Raw genomic sequence first — 20,355 nt, forward strand, 5'->3', positions numbered from 1 at the left:
GCTTCGTGGGGAACCCGGTTACTCTGGATGTTGGTGTCATTAAAATAAAGAAAACCATATCTGATCTCCTATACAGGTCTATGTATAGTGTCCATTCTGTAACCCGCAAATAAAAACAACTGACTTCTCTGTTCATCTTACCGCTATGCTGTCACAGCAGACAATTCACATTAAACACAAACCATGTGAGCTCAACTAACCCAACTGTACTATGTGCTTTGGGGCTTATATGAGCTAGGGTGGTTGCTTATGCATGTACATTTCAGAGGGCAGTAGGGACAATGAAGAGAAGGGAGGAAGGAGGGGAAAGGGCGAGGCGGGAGAGAGAGAGAAGGATAAAGAGAGTGAGTGGGGTGGGAGGTAAGGGGGAGAAAATCACACGCCACGCGCTTTCTCTCTTACGCGTGCGAGCCAGAGGCCTCGCCTAGTTAAGGCAGATCTTGCCTGGCCAGGTGCCTTCCGGGCGTGCCAGTATATGTTCACATGGTATTAGTATTGCCTCCCATGAGGAACCCATTCATCCCTGGGGGGAACGAGCTGCGTTCAATTTGCCCTCCACGAACGTAAAGTACTCCTGCCACTGTATGGGGTTGGTCTGTGCGGGTGTCTCGGGGTGCCTTCAGTGATTGTGTTGCGTGCTCCGCCACCAGTGCCTTACGGATGTTCATAAGACCTAAATTATCTTAATTTAATTTGCCTTGTCTTACGTTTCATAACACGTGCATATGCTATATGCATGCATACTGCCTAAAAATTCGCAGGGCTACTGCGGGTTTGCTCTATACTGATACAGCAAACCACAGACACTTTGCAGAATGCACTGATCCTCAGGCATTAGTGACATTAAGACTAAGAGGAACAATTAGGCTGTTTATTTCCTCGAAATCGCTCCTGTTTTTTTTCTTCTGAAAATGTAACCATATAGTCTTCCACCTGCTGACTACTCAACGCCTTGCCCCCCAAAAAAAGTTTCAGCCACAGGTAAAGAAGTTTCAGTGTGTATGTTGTTGTCAGTGATAGAATTTCTCTATTGTCAATACGTCAGAGTCTACACCTGACAACCATCAATTCACAACTGCTACAGGAGTTTATTTTTCATTTTTCCTGGGTAGGCACATTTAGTCTTTGATGAAGGGACATACTATAGGTGCAGAGTCACAGGAACTGTTCTTCTCTTAACATGTTAAATATCAGTGACTGAAAGACCTGCCACTACTTTCCACCTCACCTCCACAACTTCTAGTTCACTACCCTGTTCATCCAGCAGGGGGAAAGGAATCGACTTTGAATGACGATGCAAGTCCTGTCATAAAATGAACCTACAGCAGAATCCCTTCTAACAGTGTGGTCAAACAGCAATGCTATACTTCTATGGTTATGAGACTGTCAGGCTTCAGCCACACACAAATTCTTTTGTTGAAAGTTCTCACTCCCTGTATTTCTGAGCTGGTGTCTGGAATGCTGAGAGTGAATGATGTAATAAAATGTTCGTGTGTGGAGTGGAAGCTGGGAGACAGGACGGTTGGAGGGAGAATGCACCCTAACAGGATCCAATTGCTGTTGATGTAACCAAAGGGCCTAACGCAATAAAACGTACCTCCTATTTGAATGGTTCCTGACACTTGACTCTGCTCTCCAACATCCACACTAAGATTTCAAATCTTTAATCGTTACTATTACAATGTTGATTAGTTGGTTAAAGTAGACAATAAGAGGTACAAAAGGGGGTGGTGATGGACGGAGCATCTGAATCAATCAAACACTCACACCCAGTCAAGAGATCTGGGTTTAATCCATCACTGTTCTTTAGCCCACTCTGCCACCCCAGTTCAGACATGGCTATATGCAAATCAGTCTGACCCTGTGCCTCATGGGAATAGTCCAGCCCGAACTGCCAAGCCATGTCTTCCCTGGACCGGAAACAAGCTTCCGAGGACCGGTTTCTGGCGTTCCAGCCGCCTTCAGCCCGGCTTGCTTGAATCCAGTGGCAAAGTGAGCAAGGGACTCACGTCTGAGCATACCCTGCCACACTTATGGCGGCCAAAAGCGGTACAAAAGGGGGTGGTGATGGACGGAGCATCTGAATCAATAAAACACTCACACCCAGTCAAGAGATCTGGGTTTAATCCATCACCGTTCTTTAGCCCACTCTGCCACCCCAGTTCAGACATGGGTATATGCAAATCAGTCTGACCCTGTGCCTCATGGGAACAGTTCAGCCCGAACTGCCAAGCCATGTCTTCCCTGGACCAGAAACAAGCTTCCGAGGACATGTTTCTGGCGTTCCAGCCGTCTTCAGCCCGGCTTGCTTGAATCCAGTGGCAAAGTGAGCAAGGGACTCACGTCTGAGCATACCCTGCCATACTTATGGCGGCCAAAAGCGGTACAAAAGGGGGGTGGTGATGGACGGAGCATCTGAATCAATCAAACACTCACACCCAGTCAAGAGATCTGGGTTTAATCCATCACCGTTCTTTAGCCCACTCTGCCACCCCAGTTCAGACATGGCTATATGCAAATCAGTCTGACCCTGTGCCTCATGGGAACAGTCCAGCCCGAACTGCCAAGCCATGTCTTCCCTGGACCGGAAACAAGCTTCCGAGGACCGGTTTCTGGCGTTCCAGCCGTCTTCAGCCCGGCTTGCTTTAATCCAGTGGCAAAGTGAGCAAGGGACTCACGTCTGAGCATACCCTGCCACACTTATGGCGGCCAAAAGCGGTACAAAAGGGGGTGGTGATGGACGGAGCATCTGAATCAATCAAACACTCACACCCAGTCAAGAGATCTGGGTTTAATCCATCACCGTTCTTAGCCCACTCTGCCACCCCAGTTCAGACATGGCTATATGCAAATCAGTCTGACCCTGTGCCTCATGGGAACAGTCCAGCCCGAACTGCCAAGCCATGTCTTCCCTGGACCGGAAACAAGCTTCCGAGGACCGGTTTCTGGCATTCCAGCCGTATTCAGCCCGGCTTGCTTGAATCCAGTGGCAAAGTGAGCAAGGGACTCACGTCTGAGCATACCCTGCCACACTTATGGTGGCCAAAAGCGGTACAAAAGGGGGTGGTGTTGGACGGAGCATCTGAATCAATCAAACACTCACACCCAGTCAAGAGATCTGGGTTTAATCCATCATCGTTTTTTAGACCACTCTGCCACCTCAGTTCAGACATGGCTGTATGCAAATCAGTCTGACCCTGTGCCTCATGGGAACAGTCCAGCCCGAACTGCCAAGCCATGTCTTCCCCGGACCGGAAACAAGCTTCTGAGGACCGGTTTCTGGTGTTCCAGCCGTCTTTAGCCCGGCTTGCTTGAATCCAGTGGCAAAGTGAGCAAGGGACTCACGTCTGAGCATACCCTGCCACACTTATGGCGGCCAAAAGCGGTACAAAAGGGGGTGGTGATGGACGGAGCATCTGAATCAATCAAACACTCACACCCAGTCAAGAGATCTGGGTTTAATCCATCACCGTTCTTTAGCCCACTCTGCCACCCCAGTTCAGACATGGCTATATGCAAATCAGTCTGACCCTGTGCCTCATGGGAACAGTCCAGCCCGAACTGACAAGCCATGTCTTCCCTGGACTGGAAACAAGCTTCAGAGGACCGGTTTCTGGCGTTCCAGCCGTCTTCAGCCCGGCCTGCTTGAATCCAGTGGCAAAGTGAGCAAGGGACTCACACGAGTGGGCTAAAGAACGGTGATGGATTAAACCCAGATCTTTTGACTGGGTGTGAGTGTTTGATTGATTCAGATTCTCCGTCCATCACCACCCCCTTTTGTACCGCTTTTGGCCGCCATAAGTGTGGCAGGGTATGCTCAGACGTGAGTCCCTTGCTAAAGGCGTATACTTTTAGAGCTCTCTACTTCACCTTAGACCCAGAACCTGGATCTCAGGGTCAATTTCAGCCCTAGGCCTCATCGCACATTTAGGATTTTATGGGTGCTGGGCCACAAGAAAGTCAGAATACCAAATTCTCTTGCAGTTAGTTAACTCAGGGCAGGAACGCATGTCTATTTATAATGCAGGTGGCATTCCCGCCCCAACAAAGAATGCAGCCCAGGTGGATTACCCACTGGTCCGTAGTGATTTAATCCCAAAGTTTGACAAAGTAGGAGAGTCCTTCTCCCATAGGAAGGTGCTGCCCAGGGGTGAGGAGTCAGAGGGGGATTGGAAACAGCAGAGTTTATGCGTGAAAGTGGGGACTAAATCTGTTGCTGCTGGTAATTCCCCCTAGATCAACCTCGACCCGAAAGAAATAATAGTGGCGTTTGAAAGCTCTGAGTTGGCTACCTTTGTTTAGACTGCACAGCCTTAAAATAATCACAGAACCTCCGAAAGTGTTGGTGGAATTGCTGGGCTGAGTAGGTAAGGTCCAGAGTGCAAGCAGTAGCCCTGCTGTGGGAAACAACCTTTACAACGCAAGTTTTACAACGCACTACCATCACAACGCATAGTACCCTTACACTATCCAACACTTACCCTACTGTTGCACCCCCTGGAGTTACAATAGTAATTTTTACCCCTACACTATCCAACACTTACCCTACTGTTGCACCCTCTGGAGTTAGAATAATAATTTGACCCCTACACTATACAACACTTACCCTACTGTTGCACCCCCCTGGAGTTAGAATAGTAATGTTTACCCCTACACTATCCAATACTTACCATACATGCAATGTAATGGTATGCGTTGTAATGGTATGCGCTGTAAAGGTAGTATGCGTTGTAATGGAATGAGTTGTAAAGGTAGTTTTTAAAAATTTGTTGTAATGGCATGCATTGTAATGGAATGCGTTGTAATGGATGTTGCCTTGTAAAAAATGGTTTGTAAAGGTATGCGTTGTAAAAGTATGCGTTGTAACGTCATACATTTCCTGCTGTTTCTGAAGCATTCAAAGGAGTAGTCTCCATTCTCAAGAAACAGCAGCTCAACATCGAAGGGCATGTCCATGAGCATACCTTGGAGATCTCCCAAAAATCCAGTGGAAAGCACCCAATCATGTTGATTCATCATAACAGCCTTACCCACATACCAAGCAATGGTGTCCCGATTCAAATACATACTGCAGCATCTCTTTTGGCAGATCCAGGTCATCACTCACTGGCTGAGAGAATGCTTTTATCATATGGTTACACAATCTGATAAATGTACGTTTTGCCATTTAACATAAGATATAGACGTATCGGTCTAAAAGGCATGTGGCATTAGCCGTTGAGAGGGTCCAACTACCAGAGGCAAAAACTTTGCCACCCAAGGCATCACATTTTTTGGATTCCTTGCTGGGGGAGCTGTTGAAAACAAACTGAGGTTCTGCTTTGATTACAATATTTGAATAACCAGACTCTCAAGTGATGGGTGGAGGACAAACAAGCCTGGGTCACCCACAGCCGGTCTAAAGTGTCTGGCAATCTACCTGCAGACTATCGAATCCAAAAAGAGTTTCTCTCTAGTAGCCCTGATAGGGTTCAGGAGTGTTTCATTAAAAGGAAGCAAAGGCTCTGCCACAGCAGGTTGCAGTAGTTTCATCAGAATTTTAGGTTTTACTTCCCCAGAAGGTAAATTCAATTCAAAGACCTCTGACGCCTTTCAAACAACTATTGTAAAATATGAAACCTCCTCCATATTAGGGACAGAGGAGTATCAAATGTTACTTTGAGTGAAGGCTCTAGTCCATTGACATTTTGCAAGTCCAAGTAGGGGCCAGCATCAGCATTGTAAGGTGGCAGAAGGTGATAAGCCTCTAAGTCATTCCCCCCCATCTGGCCACAGTCCTTATCCTTCGTAACCAATGCATATGAATCTGAACCAAAAATCTTTGTCAAGCAGCCAAGCTTCTGGGCCCTGGAGAGGTATTTACAACATGGTTCATTATTAAAGTTAGCCTTGGTCTTTTCCTTAGCCACACAGACAATACTTTCATCTATCAACTCCTTGGCCGACACCGGAGTCAGCTTTGTCGATGGCATCACTTTCAAAATCGTCTCAAAAGGGCCTGAATGAATGGGAAAAGGCAATCTAGTTGGTTTCACCTTTGCCTTAAGAGCTGGGGCATAAACCCGTGAAGGTACGGCGTTGGGAGAAGTCGGGGTCAGAGCTGTCAAAGCTGCTAAATCCACAGGAATGGACCCAGTGTGGATGATTAGACCTCAGCCTTGCAGAGCCACCCTGGACAGAACCAGCATCGAAAATCAGAAGGCAGTGACTTGCTCAGGAACGGTAGCACGATCAAGAAACTCCGTCTTATCTGGCATCCGGCCATGGAGTCGAAACTCTGAACAGTTCTTTATCTGAACCGCCTTCATGAGGAAGAAGACTACTTCTCCTTAACAAGATCTTTCTGGAGAATGTTCCCTGGAGTATAAAAACAATAACTTGACCTCCTGCTCCGTGACTACCGTTGGGTGCATGAAGGTTTAGGAGTCGTAGGGTGTGGTACAACATCCCAACCACAAACAGTTATTGTGGGGCCCAAAACTGTCATCTTGCAGAGTCTATGTCTTTTTGTGGAGACATTTCTCCTAGTTACAGTCAAAAGCAGAGTCATTTGTCAGTGAGACAGAGAGAGAGCGAGCTCTGGGCCATGTTGATAAGGTGCTGAAAACAGCAACTGATGTAAGTCTGTAGGTTGGCACCTGATATGCTCTGGGGACATATCAGGAAGCAGAACCTGCGGGCCAGTTCCAGACGCATAGGCGCCTTGCAGTTGCGCTCCAGCGCATATGGGGCATTACAGGTACTGAGCCCGCTCTGCATCCTGTGACACAGGCACTGCACACTCTAGGTAAGGGACGCTGATTGGTGTCTTGGTTTCAAAATCACTCTTCCACATGCCTAAAGACCCATTGACTCATCTGAGGCACATTTGAGAGTGTAATATAGGGAGTGGGCCGACCCAGAAGGAATGGGATATGGCATTAGCATATCTGCGCATGGTTTTTTGCAATGCTCGCATTCGGCGGCAGTCACTGTGTGAGATAGGTAAGTTTCAAATACAGGCACTCGTACCTTGATGAATGGGACTACAGGAGCGTGCCTTTCGCCTGACTCCTGAATCACCCTTAACTAGGGTTTTCTCAAAGAGGAGTTTTAACTGAAGGTGAGAGCCTTAAGCCTCTTTTTTACGCATGGTAAGAATGAGTGGATAGGCATGGATGGTAACAGCCCTAACAAAGGCTTTAAATGCTGGTCGAAAATTGTTGCCTTATATTGGGACACTTGAGTCATTGATACTCAAATAGCCGCCACAACAAGTTTTAAATAAAGTCTTAAGGTACTCAAACAATAAAAGAAATTCCTTTGGGTATACCCTGAGACATTTGTATTGCTTTTGTCTCTGGATTCCTGCTCCAAATCCAGTAGTGATTTATATAAGAACTCCCATACTCGCTTGAGTCTGCCAAGGTGGTATTATCCTACCAGGATATAGACAGGCACTGATGATGTAGCATGCCACTATACATAGTAGGTGAGGTGTCTACTCAAAAATCTTTAGATTTTCTCCAGGACCTGTCCTAGAAATACATCCGAGTTGCCCATAGGTGTTTGAAGTTGTGCTAGGGACGCAACTACGTTTCCTACCCTCTCGCTCTCTCTTTGTGTGCAAGGGTATTGGCATACTCGTGCAAGGTTTCCCGCAATGTCCGCTTTCACACATCCAATATCACATCTTACATAGGGCTTTTCTCACACTGGCCAAATTACATAGGATATACTCTGCAGCATCTCCCGATTGCCCTTGCTGCAGCGACCCCACGGAGGACATGCTGAACAATTTCTGGGCATGCTTGAGCACTCTCGCGCTATGAGCAGAGGTCCGTGAAGTCCTGACTCGTGCTAATGGGCGTTCAGATCTAGATGAGGCAGCTAGTTGCTTACTGGGCTTTTATAGGTGTCGAAAGGAGGGTGGTGCCATTACTCGATTCATTGACCTGTTGAGGCTGATGGCCCATTGTATGATAGCAGTGCACTGGAAGGCCTTGATGCTTCCGAGTATGGTGCATTGGCGGGCTGCTACTATGAAATGGGGGTAGGCAGAGGCTATAGCGCTGCGGTGGGAGGAGGTGTAAAAGTTAAGGAGAAGACCATTTGCAGCTGCTGGTTGACTGGAACTCCTCTCCACTTTTGGGGGGACCCCTGACAATGTTGATAACTCTGCTTCATGTAGACTGGAGTTTTAAACTCATGGTTTAAGTTCTGTTGAGTTTGGCTGGAACTATCATGACACTGTAATCCTTTATTCTGTACTGTACACCGAATTGTTTAACTGCAGTGTCCTGCCTGCAGTGGTGTTTGTCGAGGTGGTGGCAACTCTGCTGCCAGAGTGAATATAAAACTCCAAATAAAATGGTTTGAAAAACAAAATCAGGAAGAAGAATGAGGTGCCGCCTAGCTGCAGTGGAGTCATTGCAATGGAAAGGTTTTCAAGACCAGTCTAAAATGTGGAAGGAGTATTCATAAAGTGGGAATCTTTGGAAAGAATTATCCATTAGAATTCCAGCCTAGCGACGTTTAAAGCCAACATGCTGGCTTCTCATCTCACCTTGTGAATCAGGGATTCTTGGATGGTGCCTCTTCCTCCTTCCCATCTCATCTATACCCTTAGTTGGCTGATACAGTCTATGAATGTATGACGGTATTTTGCATGTGTTTATCACGCTTGCCTTGGGAACGCTGTCATTAGAACAAACTCGTCTTAGCACGCATTTGTTCTGCAAGCAAGTCATTATAACAACTTGCCTTAAGGGGGTGCTCCAGTCTGCGCAACAGCTGGGAAGGTGTTGGACTTTAATTCCTGCACCATTACACCAATGGACCCGCTATAGCAAGTTGTTGCAACAACTTGCGTGCAGAAATACTATTTCATAAAACAAATACACGTGAAAATAAAACCATTGCATAAACCATATACATCATACATGCAGAAGCACAGAGGATAATCTTCTGTTTATTACCACTGTTGGAGGGAAGGAGTAGCACGAACAACTTGAGGCTTTACTCTTGTGAGTCATTGTCTCTCACCACACTCAACAATGGTAATAAATGGCATATTACACTCTGCCCTTCTGCACATATACTGCTTCGAACTTAATGCCCATCTCCAAATGGATAATATATATATGCACTTATTCAAAAGATATGTAGGTATATGTTCTAATTTATATAGATGTATGCTCTACTTTACCTCTAAGTATGTTAGAAGAGGAATTGTACCTTCTCTAACTGTTAGAAGGACTAAGAGCTGATTGGCATGCTTAAACATGTGTTCGAATAGACTCATGCATCCTAACCATTTTGGTTGATTTTTAGGTAGAGCCTGGGCAGCGCATGCACTGCTTTGCAGCATGCTGTATTGCAGTATGGAATAGAAGCCCCGCCCACTCTCAGCCCATATTTGTCATTGGCTCGTGTCATTTTCCTTCGTAAATGCTGGCTTCTGATTCGTTAATAGGCTTTTTAGTCCCTCCTTAGTACCGCCTTGTCTTCATTTGTAACCTCCCATGAGGACTGGCCCTTTTACTTCGATTGTTACACTGTGCGTCTTTTTTAGTCTGTAAGCACTATTTTCTTTATTGAATCACTCCTACTGCTGGCACAACATGCTTTCCTGCAACATTCAGTGCATTTTTTTTTACAAGAGTTTCAGCTATTGGCATTGTAAATGACAATACCTTTTATTTATGTGCCAATTATCAAAACAGATAAATAAAAGGCATTGTCATTTACAATGATATTAGCTTAAACTCTCGCGAATGCAAGACCTATTGCATTGCAAATGATTGTTTGACTTGTGTCTAGAAAAGAAAGCTGTTTTACTTAATATGTGCACTCCTCTTTCACTCTACAGCAAAGTGTTTCGACTAGAGGTCAAGATTTCTTGAGCCACTTAAAGATGAGTCACTGAGTACTGCTTGCAACAATCACTGGCCTGGAAACCTTCAGAGCCATAGATGCTTGGTGATGGTACATAACCCATATTTCAGCTGCAGTTAAGAGAGCAATAATCTACCTACACTGTGACCCTGATGAAGCAGATTTACTGTTCTAAAAATGTGAAAATGTGTATGTTCCAAATCCATAATTTGCGACGGGCATCAAGTTACTAAAATGCTTTTCCATTGTAGGTGAACCAACAGCTGATATTACATCAGTGCTGGTTAATCTGTAAATAAGATGTTAATTTGGGTGCTCAATGCCTTATGTCTGTGGTTCCCAAACTGTGCGCCGAGGCGCCCCGGTGCGCCGTAATGAGGTGCAAGGGGCGCCGCACACTATCTGTAATTTTGGCCATCACAGGGAGCAGCGCTGCTCCCCTGTGAGAGGCCTCACCCCTGCTGCTGGAGGCGCCTCGCACTCCTCCAGGAGCATGAGCAGCCCCTCCCGCCCATTGTCATTCAGTATGCCGCTGATTGCCACTTACTGAATGACAATGGGGCAGTCTGGGGGTGTGACACCATGTGGCGGCCTCCTCCTGCCTCAGAGTACAGAAGGGCATTCTGTACGATAAAAAGTAAAACGCCCACGCTGCAACGTTAGAAAACACTTCACTCAAAGAAGCCTGTAAAATAAGTTTAAAAGAACACTGTCCTGTCATTTTAGAACTGAAGTATTTTCAATATTGTATTCAACATAGCCATGGTTGCTCCTTTTTTTTTTTAAGGAACCAGCAACCATTGACAAAGCCAATAGTCCTGGCTTGTTGGGGTGTAATGATACTTGCTGTATTATATATCTGGATGCAATGACAGAGACAACATAATACCAGTGAGGCAGAACACTATGCTAAGCGCATATTTTTAGCCTAGGTGTTTTAAGCTGCGCTCTTAATTACGTCAAACACCCCCTTTGAAGAGACCCCCCAGTGTTTTTACACCGCTTAAATCCCTGGAAACAACACCATGTTACAGTAACCTCACATCCTGGCACTGTGCATCATGCATGACTTCTACGTTTTCAGTCTGCCTATGTGCAGGGGCATAGTGAACTCTCCACCAGCCCACTCCTTGCTTTAGTTCCTTCCTGATGGGACTCTTCTGCCTGCAACTCTGCAAACAAAGGCTCCGCTCATAATGTGAAAAGGTGGGTGAGTAAATAAGTGAAGGAATGTCTGAATGGCTGGATGGATTACTGAAAGGATGAATGCATGAATGAAAGGGTAATGGATAGATAATGAAAGAAAGGATGTACAGACGAGTGAATGAATGGAAGTATGGATGAGAGAAAATGTAAATAGATGGATGTATGGGTGGAAGGGTAGATCTATGGGTGGAAGGGTAGATGGATGGGTAAAAGTGTGGATGGGTGTGTGAAAGGATGGATGGATGAGTGAAAGGGCAGCTGATGGGCGAGTGAATTGGTGGATGGGTATGTGAAAGGATGGATGGGTGGATGAATGAAAGGGTAGATGATGGGCAAGTGAATGGGTGAATGGATGAATTGATAAGTGAAATGGTGAATGGATGGATGAGTGAAAGGGTGGATGTAAGGATTGATGAGTTAGTGAAAGGGGGCAGATGGACAAAAGGATGGATAGATGAGTGAAAGGGTGGATGGATGAGAGAACGGATGGCTGGATGAGTGAACGGATGGTTGGATGAGTGAAAGAATGGATGAGTAATAGGATCAATGGATGGATTCATGAATGGATGAGTAAATGGGTGGGTAGATGGATGGATAAGTGAAAGGGGGATGGAGAGAGAAAGGGAGGATGAATGACTGAAAGGGTGAATGGGTGGAAGGATAAATGACTGGGTGAATGGATGAGTAAGTGAATGCGTGGATGGATGAGTAAGTGAATGGATGGCTGGGTGGAAGAGTGGCTGCATGGATGATTGTACAGATGGATGGGGTGAAAGGGTGGGTAGATGAATAATGGATGGATGAGTGAAAGGGTGGATGGATGAGTGAAATGATGGACGGAAGGATATATGGTGGATAGGTGTGCAAATGGTTGAATATGTTTGGATATAGATGGGCACACAGATGGAAGGATAGACCTTTTTAGTGTAAAAATAAGGCTGGGGATACTGATTATGACAGACCAAACTCAATGTTACATTTTCTCAGAGCGGGTCTCAGTACCAAAAGGTACTGAAAGCAGCAGCTGGCATAAATAAGGGTTTGGGACCAGGTACTCTGTTGGGGGAAAAAACGATGGATTGGGATGCAACCAGTGGATGAGATTAATAATTCAAGCATTCCAACCAATATAATACCTTCATTGCGTCCCAAATACTTTAAGGAAGATAACAGGAGGTACACACCACCCACCCACCCACCGGTAAAAAAATGGTGGGGAGCCACGGCCAACTGCCGATTAGGTCAGGGGAGCCACAGGTCAAAAAAGTTTGGGAACCACTGCCTTATGTAATTCAAAATCCATTCTATCCTCTCTTTTTCATTTTATTCTGTCTTTTTGCGAATATGTAATTAATTTATGTCAGGTTTTGTTTACATTTACTTACATTTCAATCTACTATTATGCACACTACACATGAAAATCAAAATCTTAAGCAAGCACCAAATTAACAGAACGGTAGAGACATATAATTAAAAATCCATTCTATCCTCTCTTTTTCATTTTATTCTGTCTTTTTGCGAATATGTAATTAATTTATGTCAGGTTTTGTTTACATTTACTTACATTTCAATCTACTATTATGCACACTACACATGAAAATCAAAATCTTAAGCAAGCACCAAATTAACAGAATGGTAGAGACATTCTTAAAATGTAAGTTCTTTTGCTTTAGATACGCCTAATCACAAGTGCAAGTCAAATGACAGACGCATTATATGAGAAACACAACATTACCTTCAGCTTTGTCATGGTTGGCCTTGGACCGCCAATGAAATTGCTATCAACTTCTTCCTTGGACTCCTCAGACTCTGCCATGGGAGGTTGTAGCAGGTCTCTCTCAGGATAGAGCAACTCAGGAAAGGAAACAAACTTCATGCCACACTGTGCTGCAGCCCTCAGCACCCCCGGCACCTCCTGGACTCTCCTGTACCAGCACAATATTAATGGCAACTCGAGTAACTTTTCTTTTTCTCTCTTGTTGACGGAAACCTAAAAAACACGCAGAAAAATCATACTTTAATAGCATATTTTTCATTACTACTACTCTGCACCATCACTCAGCTTTTTCAGTACTCTCATTCCCACAATGGGCTAGCTAATTACCAGGAAGGTTGTGCTTCTTAAGGTCATTCACTGTAATCTCCTAGATGTACTGAATTAGCTTAATGAGTTATCTATCAGACATGTTTCAGTGTACAAACACAATAAGCATTGGCAAAGCCAAAAGGTCTCGTCTTGGGACCTGCTGGCTTTGCCAATAGTTCTAGCCATGCAGTACTGCACAGGTTTTATTAAAAAAACACGCTATTGAAGCGACCAGCTGCGTTCTTTTGAGAGAGCTTTTTTTTGTTGCAGATCTGAATTGGATCAGTAAACAAAAATAATAAAGTTGTGCAGATGGCTGGATGTAACACAGCAGGGCGGGCATACTCAAAGAAGGATGGGGAAGCTACTGGAGGGCAGGGGGGCGAAGCCACACAGGGTAGTGGGTGGTGGGCAAGCAACATGCGGGGTGATGGTGGAGGAAAGGAACACGAAGGGCACAGATTGGGAAAGGAACACAGAAAGGAATATAGGGGGGAGCCAACAGAGGACAGAGAGAGCACAATGTGTAGCTGAGGAGAAGCACACAAGCAAAAAAGCAATGCAGGAGATAAGCGCATTAGGGCATCATGGAGGAGGGCAAGGGCAGCAAAAGAGCAACAACAGCAAGCGCAGTGGAGGAGGGAAGTACACATGGGAGACAAGTGGAAAACGCACACACTCTTGAACAGTACTTAAAAATAAACAAGCATTTGCAATGCCATTGGTCTCGTATTTGTTAAAGTTAGAGCTTTTGGCGTTGAAAATTACAATGTTTTTTACTTTTGTTTTTTATTTGCAGTGGAATTATTATATTTGCATAGCACTATTGCCAATGGTATAAAAAAGATAAAGTAAAAAACATAGTCATTTTCAATACCAACAGCTGTAACTTTAACAAATGCTAGACCCATTGCATTGGAAGTGCAATCGATCTCTCATTTGATGGAGTTGGAATTATTGGCATTATAAATGCCAATGTTTTTTTACCTAACCATGTTGCAGGGTGCAGTACCATATGTAGTCAAAAGAGGTCCCAGGGGACCTCTTTTGCCACATAAGGTACACCATGAAGCCTGAAACAATACCAGAGACAAAATGAGGCATTATTATCCGCCACGTAAGGTACTGCACCCTGCAGAAGATGTGGTACATCCACACTACCCATAATCCATTGCATGCAAGACAGTACCACAAGTACATTCAAATCGCTATTCCATATATAAAATTAGTAGCTTTGAAATATGAAAAAGAATTATTATATTAATTCCGAATTAGGCTGTACTCTGCGTGGAGCTGATGAAGGGACATTTATGGAAGGTCTCATTTGAATGTGAGATGTGCTAGTGAGTAAAGTAGCAACTGCCAGCCTTGCTTAGGACCAAGTGTGTGTGTCTTTACAGAAGCCCTTTAAGAAAATGGTGTTCTAAGGTTGTAATTAAAACTTAGGTAGTGTAACAGGGGGTGTCCTCATGGGAAGTTACAAGAAGAGACAAGGTGGTACTAAGGAGGGACCACTAAGACTAATGACCAATGAAAAGCCACCATTTACAAAGGACATGGACAGGAGCCAATTATAAAGATGGGCAGAAAGTGGGCGGAGCTTTATGCCATTATCTTGAATACGGGGAAAACTGGGAAAGGCTTGGGTCCTGTCACTGTCCGGCCTGGACCACTACTATGAAGTAAACAAAACAATAGCCGGGCAGCTTGAGTCTATGCAGTAGTGCGCAGCCTAGTATAATCAATTGCTAGGTTGGACAACCATTTGTATTGAATAACTTTTTTGTTTTATAAAATATTTTGAAGAATTTTTTTGGCATCAAAAAATACAACACAACATTTACAGAGATACAGGAATACATTCAATATACTGAAAAGAACATATCAAACAAAATACTCAAACAAGAAAATTGTCACAAACAATTAACATGGACAACTGTAATATGCCTCAGGTCAATCAATCGTTGAGGCACCAATCCTGGATATAGACTGAACAAGTGGACTAACAGATTGAAATAGTAGCCTACTTGTTACCACCTACACAAGATACACAATAAATTTGTCACAAAGTGCTATGACTAGGAATAACACGGGAACTGATCAGCGATTTACAAGTGTGTTAAGTTGATTCCTAGCAAGCCCTAGTTATTTGGTATCTTGGAGGTAAGAACGTCGACGCGTTTCGAACCCAACCACATTTAACGGGTTCTCCTCGGGACATGGACTGGGGGATCGTTGTCACTTATTGGCGAGAGGTTCGGATCACTCCCTCAAGGGTGCGCAAAGATTGCGGCTAAAAAGGAGGGGTGCCGGCACACGTCAGTTGTTGAGGTGCCGGGTTTTTAGAGACCCGGTGGTGCCAGGGGATCACACCCGAAGACCTCTAGGTTCTCCCTGTTCTGGACTTACAGAAACACAGAGTCTTCTAGGTGAAGTCAATGATCGAGTTTTATTGGCTGCAACCAAGTAACATGCGTCCTAGAAGTACGACAACACGGGCCGTAAGTTCTCAGGAGACTGTTTGTTTTTACAGAACCAGACTTCTCCTTATATACACAAATAACAGCTGCAGGCAAGAATTCTTAAGTTTACGATATGGCAATACAAATATTTCCACAATAATACAAAGAGCGAAGTCATGCTGGTCAGCACATATTTCAGATGTCCAGTTAGTGATGGATTACTCCGCCAGATCCAGAACTCCCATCAGATATCGATGAAATGCCAATAAGGTCGAGCACCCTCCCATCATAAACGGGTCATAAACAAGAATTATGGACAGGTGTGTGTGTATGGGAAAACAGGGTCTGTATGCAGTGAAGGGTTTATGACATGTTGTGCCTTGATGATATCTGGCTCGGCTACTGGGTGAGGAGTTGCCCAAACAGGCTTGGCTGGAGGCAGTGGAGTCAGCTGGCCAGGTCATGGGGAAGTCAGCTACGGTGGACGTGTCCTTTCGGATCAAAACTCGGCCTTAATCAATTGATTATATGAGGGCAAGTCATAAGATGGATGCCGTTCACAAAATGGCGTCTGAGGGTTCGAGACGGAAACCACGATTTAAGGGTGTCAGCATCACTCGATCGTGACGCAAATGCATAGGGATGATGTCCTAACCATTACCGGTCCGTTGATACCAAATTCGTCATGTTACGACGACATTTGTGACACGAGTGTGCGGACCCCGAGGCTGGTGAAAAGGAAGGGTCCAGAATTGCAGTACCACAGACCCTCCTTTTGCCCTCATATAAGGCAATAACTCTAATCTGAATCCAGATCTGTATTGGCGAATTCGTGGAGATGCTGTTGGAGCATCATTCTGTTGCTCAGTGCGTCCCTCGATACAGGCTTCCTTACACATGAAGTGGCGCAGAGGCCACATATTGCAGGAGCGCACTGCACAAACAGGCAGAACATAAACAGAACGGCTAAAATCATACCAATGAAGATCAAAGTTTTCCATCCCCAGGCAGAGATCAGTTCCCAGAACCACCCTAGCAGAGACCAATCCCCTTTCTCCATGTGAAGGGAATCAGAGATTTGGTGTAGTTTGGAGATGGCCTGGTACACTGTCGGAGCATTATCGGGGATGAAAATACAGCAACTAGATTGGATCACTCTACATACACCACCACGGTCTGCAAGTATGACATCTAGGGCAACCCGGTTCTGAAGGGTCATAAGTCGATCCGACTGAAGCTCTGCTGTCAGGTTGCTAAGGGCACCGGCCGTTTCAGTCACGGCGGACTCAACTATCCTCGTTAATTGTCGAATGTTCCTGCTGTTCACCATAGGCCCCCAAAATGGCAGAAAACCCTTTGCGAAGTCTCCAAATTCTTGACCCGCAGTGTCGTCTTGACTCACGACACCCCTAACTGTCCTTGTCCGATGGTAATCTGCCCCGGCCGTGTAGGTGGGTGGCAGCAGAAACGAGATGAAGCATGTGCCCGAGAAGTCGGCAGGCAACCAAGTGTATGCCTTGTCGTGGCAGATGAAGTATGTACCCTTAGCCGCCAAGAATGGAGGGGAAGTTCGGGAGGCAAACACGTATGTTTCCGTGCATATGCTCTTCCCCAGCTGTGCTTCGGGATCCCTGCCAATACCTTGCAGACATAAGTGACCACGGTGGGGTACTACCCAGACTGAGGATGATTTCTTTGATTTCTGGCTCTCACTTAATGAAATCCCATACTTGGTGATGTTCCACCTACTGTATGGGGTAAACTCATCTTTGGGAGTGGCTCTGATCGTGTCAATATCTCTACTCATGTTCTTGATTCCTACTATTAGTGCCTTGTTGTTTGAGTTCTCCCCCCGAACGTATGGTTCAAGGGAAAACAGGAACATGGTCTGGAAAGCCCACAAAGAACCGTAATAACTGAAGGGCAGGACGAAGTAAGGGATACCCTTATCGGTTGTGTGCGGCATGAGTCCACATACCCAACAGTTCGTGTTGTTCATAACAGATTGGTGCTGGTGTAGGAGTAGGACAAATGAATTATTTACAAATTTGAGTCTTCTGGCAGACTCGTGTTCAGGTAGGGGATGGAAGGAGTGTGTGGAAATGGTAGGAGAAGGTGTGAGCGGAGTGTGGTATATGAATGGAACTCGAAAGATAGATAGAGCATAGCCAGTTAAAAACATTATTATACTACACAACATTGAGATGCTCAACACTAGAAAACGTCTCTTTGCCATTACAATGCATATTTTCTTTTCAAAATTCATACGTCTAGCAGGTCTCTCAACCCCTGGGAACTCCATCCTCTGGTTGCTGCCCGCGGTGGGGGGTTGCTTCTGCCAAGATGTGCGCTCTGTCCAGTCCGGGGTGATTCCCTCAGACTGACCAGAACCGTTGACCTAGGCGTCCCCGGCTGTACTCCTCGGACTTCAACCGCGGCCTTAGCAGCAGAACCGGATGGCGGTTCGAAAATCAAAAATGAGCTAGTTCCCTGGGCGAGAGAGCTGTGGAATCAAAAATAGTTCATGGGAAAAGGGAAGATCGCACTAGTTTGAGTATGTCAGTTCTTTGGTCTTGACCTTAGATTATATCGTTCTTTTCCAGGCACGGTGTGATCTACAAACAGTGTTTCAGGTTTTGTAGTGTCCAACTGCATCGACGGGGGCACAGATCCTTGCAGAATGCAATCGCTCTCGTTGTTGGTACCAGTTCCTTTTAATCGTGCATCGCTGAAGGGGACAAAACGTGGTACGACTTCAGTCTCGGAGTCAGCGACTCCTTGCTGGACCCATCGGTCGTATCGTATGGAAGGGGCAACGGGACCCTTTTGCAATGGGCACCGTGCACCCAATGTTTCTTGCCGTGGACACGTACTGCAGAGCGGGTCGACAGCAAAACCTGGAAAGGTCCGGTCCAGCGAGCCTCCTCGTTCTTCACTCGTCTGAAGTTGCGAATCAGGATCCAAGAGTCAGGTTCGATAGCATGGCCTGGATCGTCAGATGCCGGTGGAGAGGAGCTGTGGACCTGTTGATGTAAAACATGCAGTTTAGTCGTCAAGTCGTGCAGGTAATTAAACAGTGCAGGGTACTCTATCTCACTGAGCTTTCTAGGCCTCGGTACTCCCCATATATTTGCGGGGCGCCCGAACACGATCTCGTGTGGGCTAAGTCCCAGTCGAGAATGGACAATCATCCTGGTAGACAGGAGTGCTAAAGGCAGGGCGTCTGGCCACTTGAGACCTGTGCTAGCTTGGATCTTGGCCAGTTTCAATTTAAGCGTGCCATTATAGCACTCTACCAATCCTGCCGATTGGGGGTGGTTTGCAGCGTGGAACTTCTGGCGGATGCCTAGACACTCACACACTCTCTTCATCACTCGTCCCACAAATTCACTTCCGTTATCACTCCAGACAATCCTAGGCATGCCGAATCTAGGGAAGAATTCTCTAACGAGGGCCTTGGCAGTTGACAAGGCAGTGTTGTCCTTAAGGGGGTACGCTTCTACCCATCTAGAGAAGGCGCAAACAACGACAAGTACATATTTCAGGTTGTTGCACCTCTCCATGTGGATGAAATCGAGCTGCAAGACCTCGAACGGATACGTTGGAGGTGCAAAGTGACCAGCTGGGGTCGGGGTTCCTCTACCGGGATTGTGCTTCAAACACACCATACAGTTTCTGACCAGATTCTCTGCACATTTTGGGATACCACTATTCTGCCATACTGGGGCCAACAGCTTACATATTCCTTTTACGCTAATGTATGCCATTCCATGGGCCATTGTCACCACTGCGAGAACATAAGCGTCCGGTAACAACCATCGCCGGTGTTCTGACAGTTCGACCCAACAACCATTCGCGTCTAATCTACCCTTGCTTTCTCTCCATTCATTCACCTCTTTCTCAGTCGCGTCAGCTTGCATAGATTTCACGCTTTCGATGGTGTCCTCACACATACCCACATCAGGGGTCCATCTAGCAGGACCTACAACATACATCCGACTCATTGTGTTCCTTGCAGTCTCTTTCGCGACCTCGTCGGCAAATGCATTCCCTCGACCAACATCATCTCGGATCTTTCTATGCGCGCTACACTTCACGATCGCAACCTGTAGGGGCAAGGTCAGTGACTCGAGAAGGTCGTGTACTAGCTGTCCGTGTTGAATCTTTGCACCATGCGACGTCAGGAACCCATGTTCACGCCACAATCTTCCAAAACTGTGGGCTACGCCAAAGGCGTACTGACTATCAGTGTACACATTTACTCGTTTTCCTTTCGCCAACACACATGCTCTTGTGAGTGCGACTAACTCCACTGCTTGTGCAGAATTCTGGGGGATGCGAGCTGTCTCTACAATCGTGTGTAATGTTGTCACAGCATATGCTGCAGTCGTATCACCATTTGGCAACTTGAAACATGAACCATCAACCCATAAATTATCATTACATTCAGGGAGAGGAGTGTCCTGCAAATTTACTCTCCCTTTTGTCTCTTCTTCTGTCCTAAAACAGCAATCATGTTTGTCGACCTCATCTGTCTCTGCTGGAATGGGTAATAATGTAGCAGGGTTGAGTGTATCACACCTCTTTATGTGAATGTGACTTGCTAACAGGGTCAATTCATAGCTGGATAGTCGAGCACTAGTTAGGTGCTGTGTTTTTGTCCTGTTCAGTAGGATATCTACTGCATGCGGGACCATAACGGTCAGAGTATTATTCATGACTAAC

The 20,355-nt window shown here is 45.7% G+C and overlaps 1 protein-coding gene across 1 annotated transcript in view; it reads right to left on the reverse strand.

Moving 5' to 3' along the window:
• Positions 1-20,355, reverse strand: part of GSTCD (glutathione S-transferase C-terminal domain containing) — a 991,325-nt gene that overhangs the window by 669,208 nt on the left and 301,762 nt on the right. Inside the window, exon 4 of the mRNA XM_086962035.1 lies at positions 12,818-13,072. Coding sequence (XP_086818161.1) covers positions 12,818-13,072 — 255 coding nt within the window. The remainder of the gene's footprint in view (positions 1-12,817; positions 13,073-20,355) is intronic.

This window comes from Lissotriton vulgaris, chromosome 3_1, assembly GCF_964263255.1.
Source record: "Lissotriton vulgaris chromosome 3_1, aLisVul1.2, whole genome shotgun sequence".
Taxonomy (NCBI): Eukaryota; Metazoa; Chordata; class Amphibia; order Caudata; family Salamandridae; genus Lissotriton; species Lissotriton vulgaris.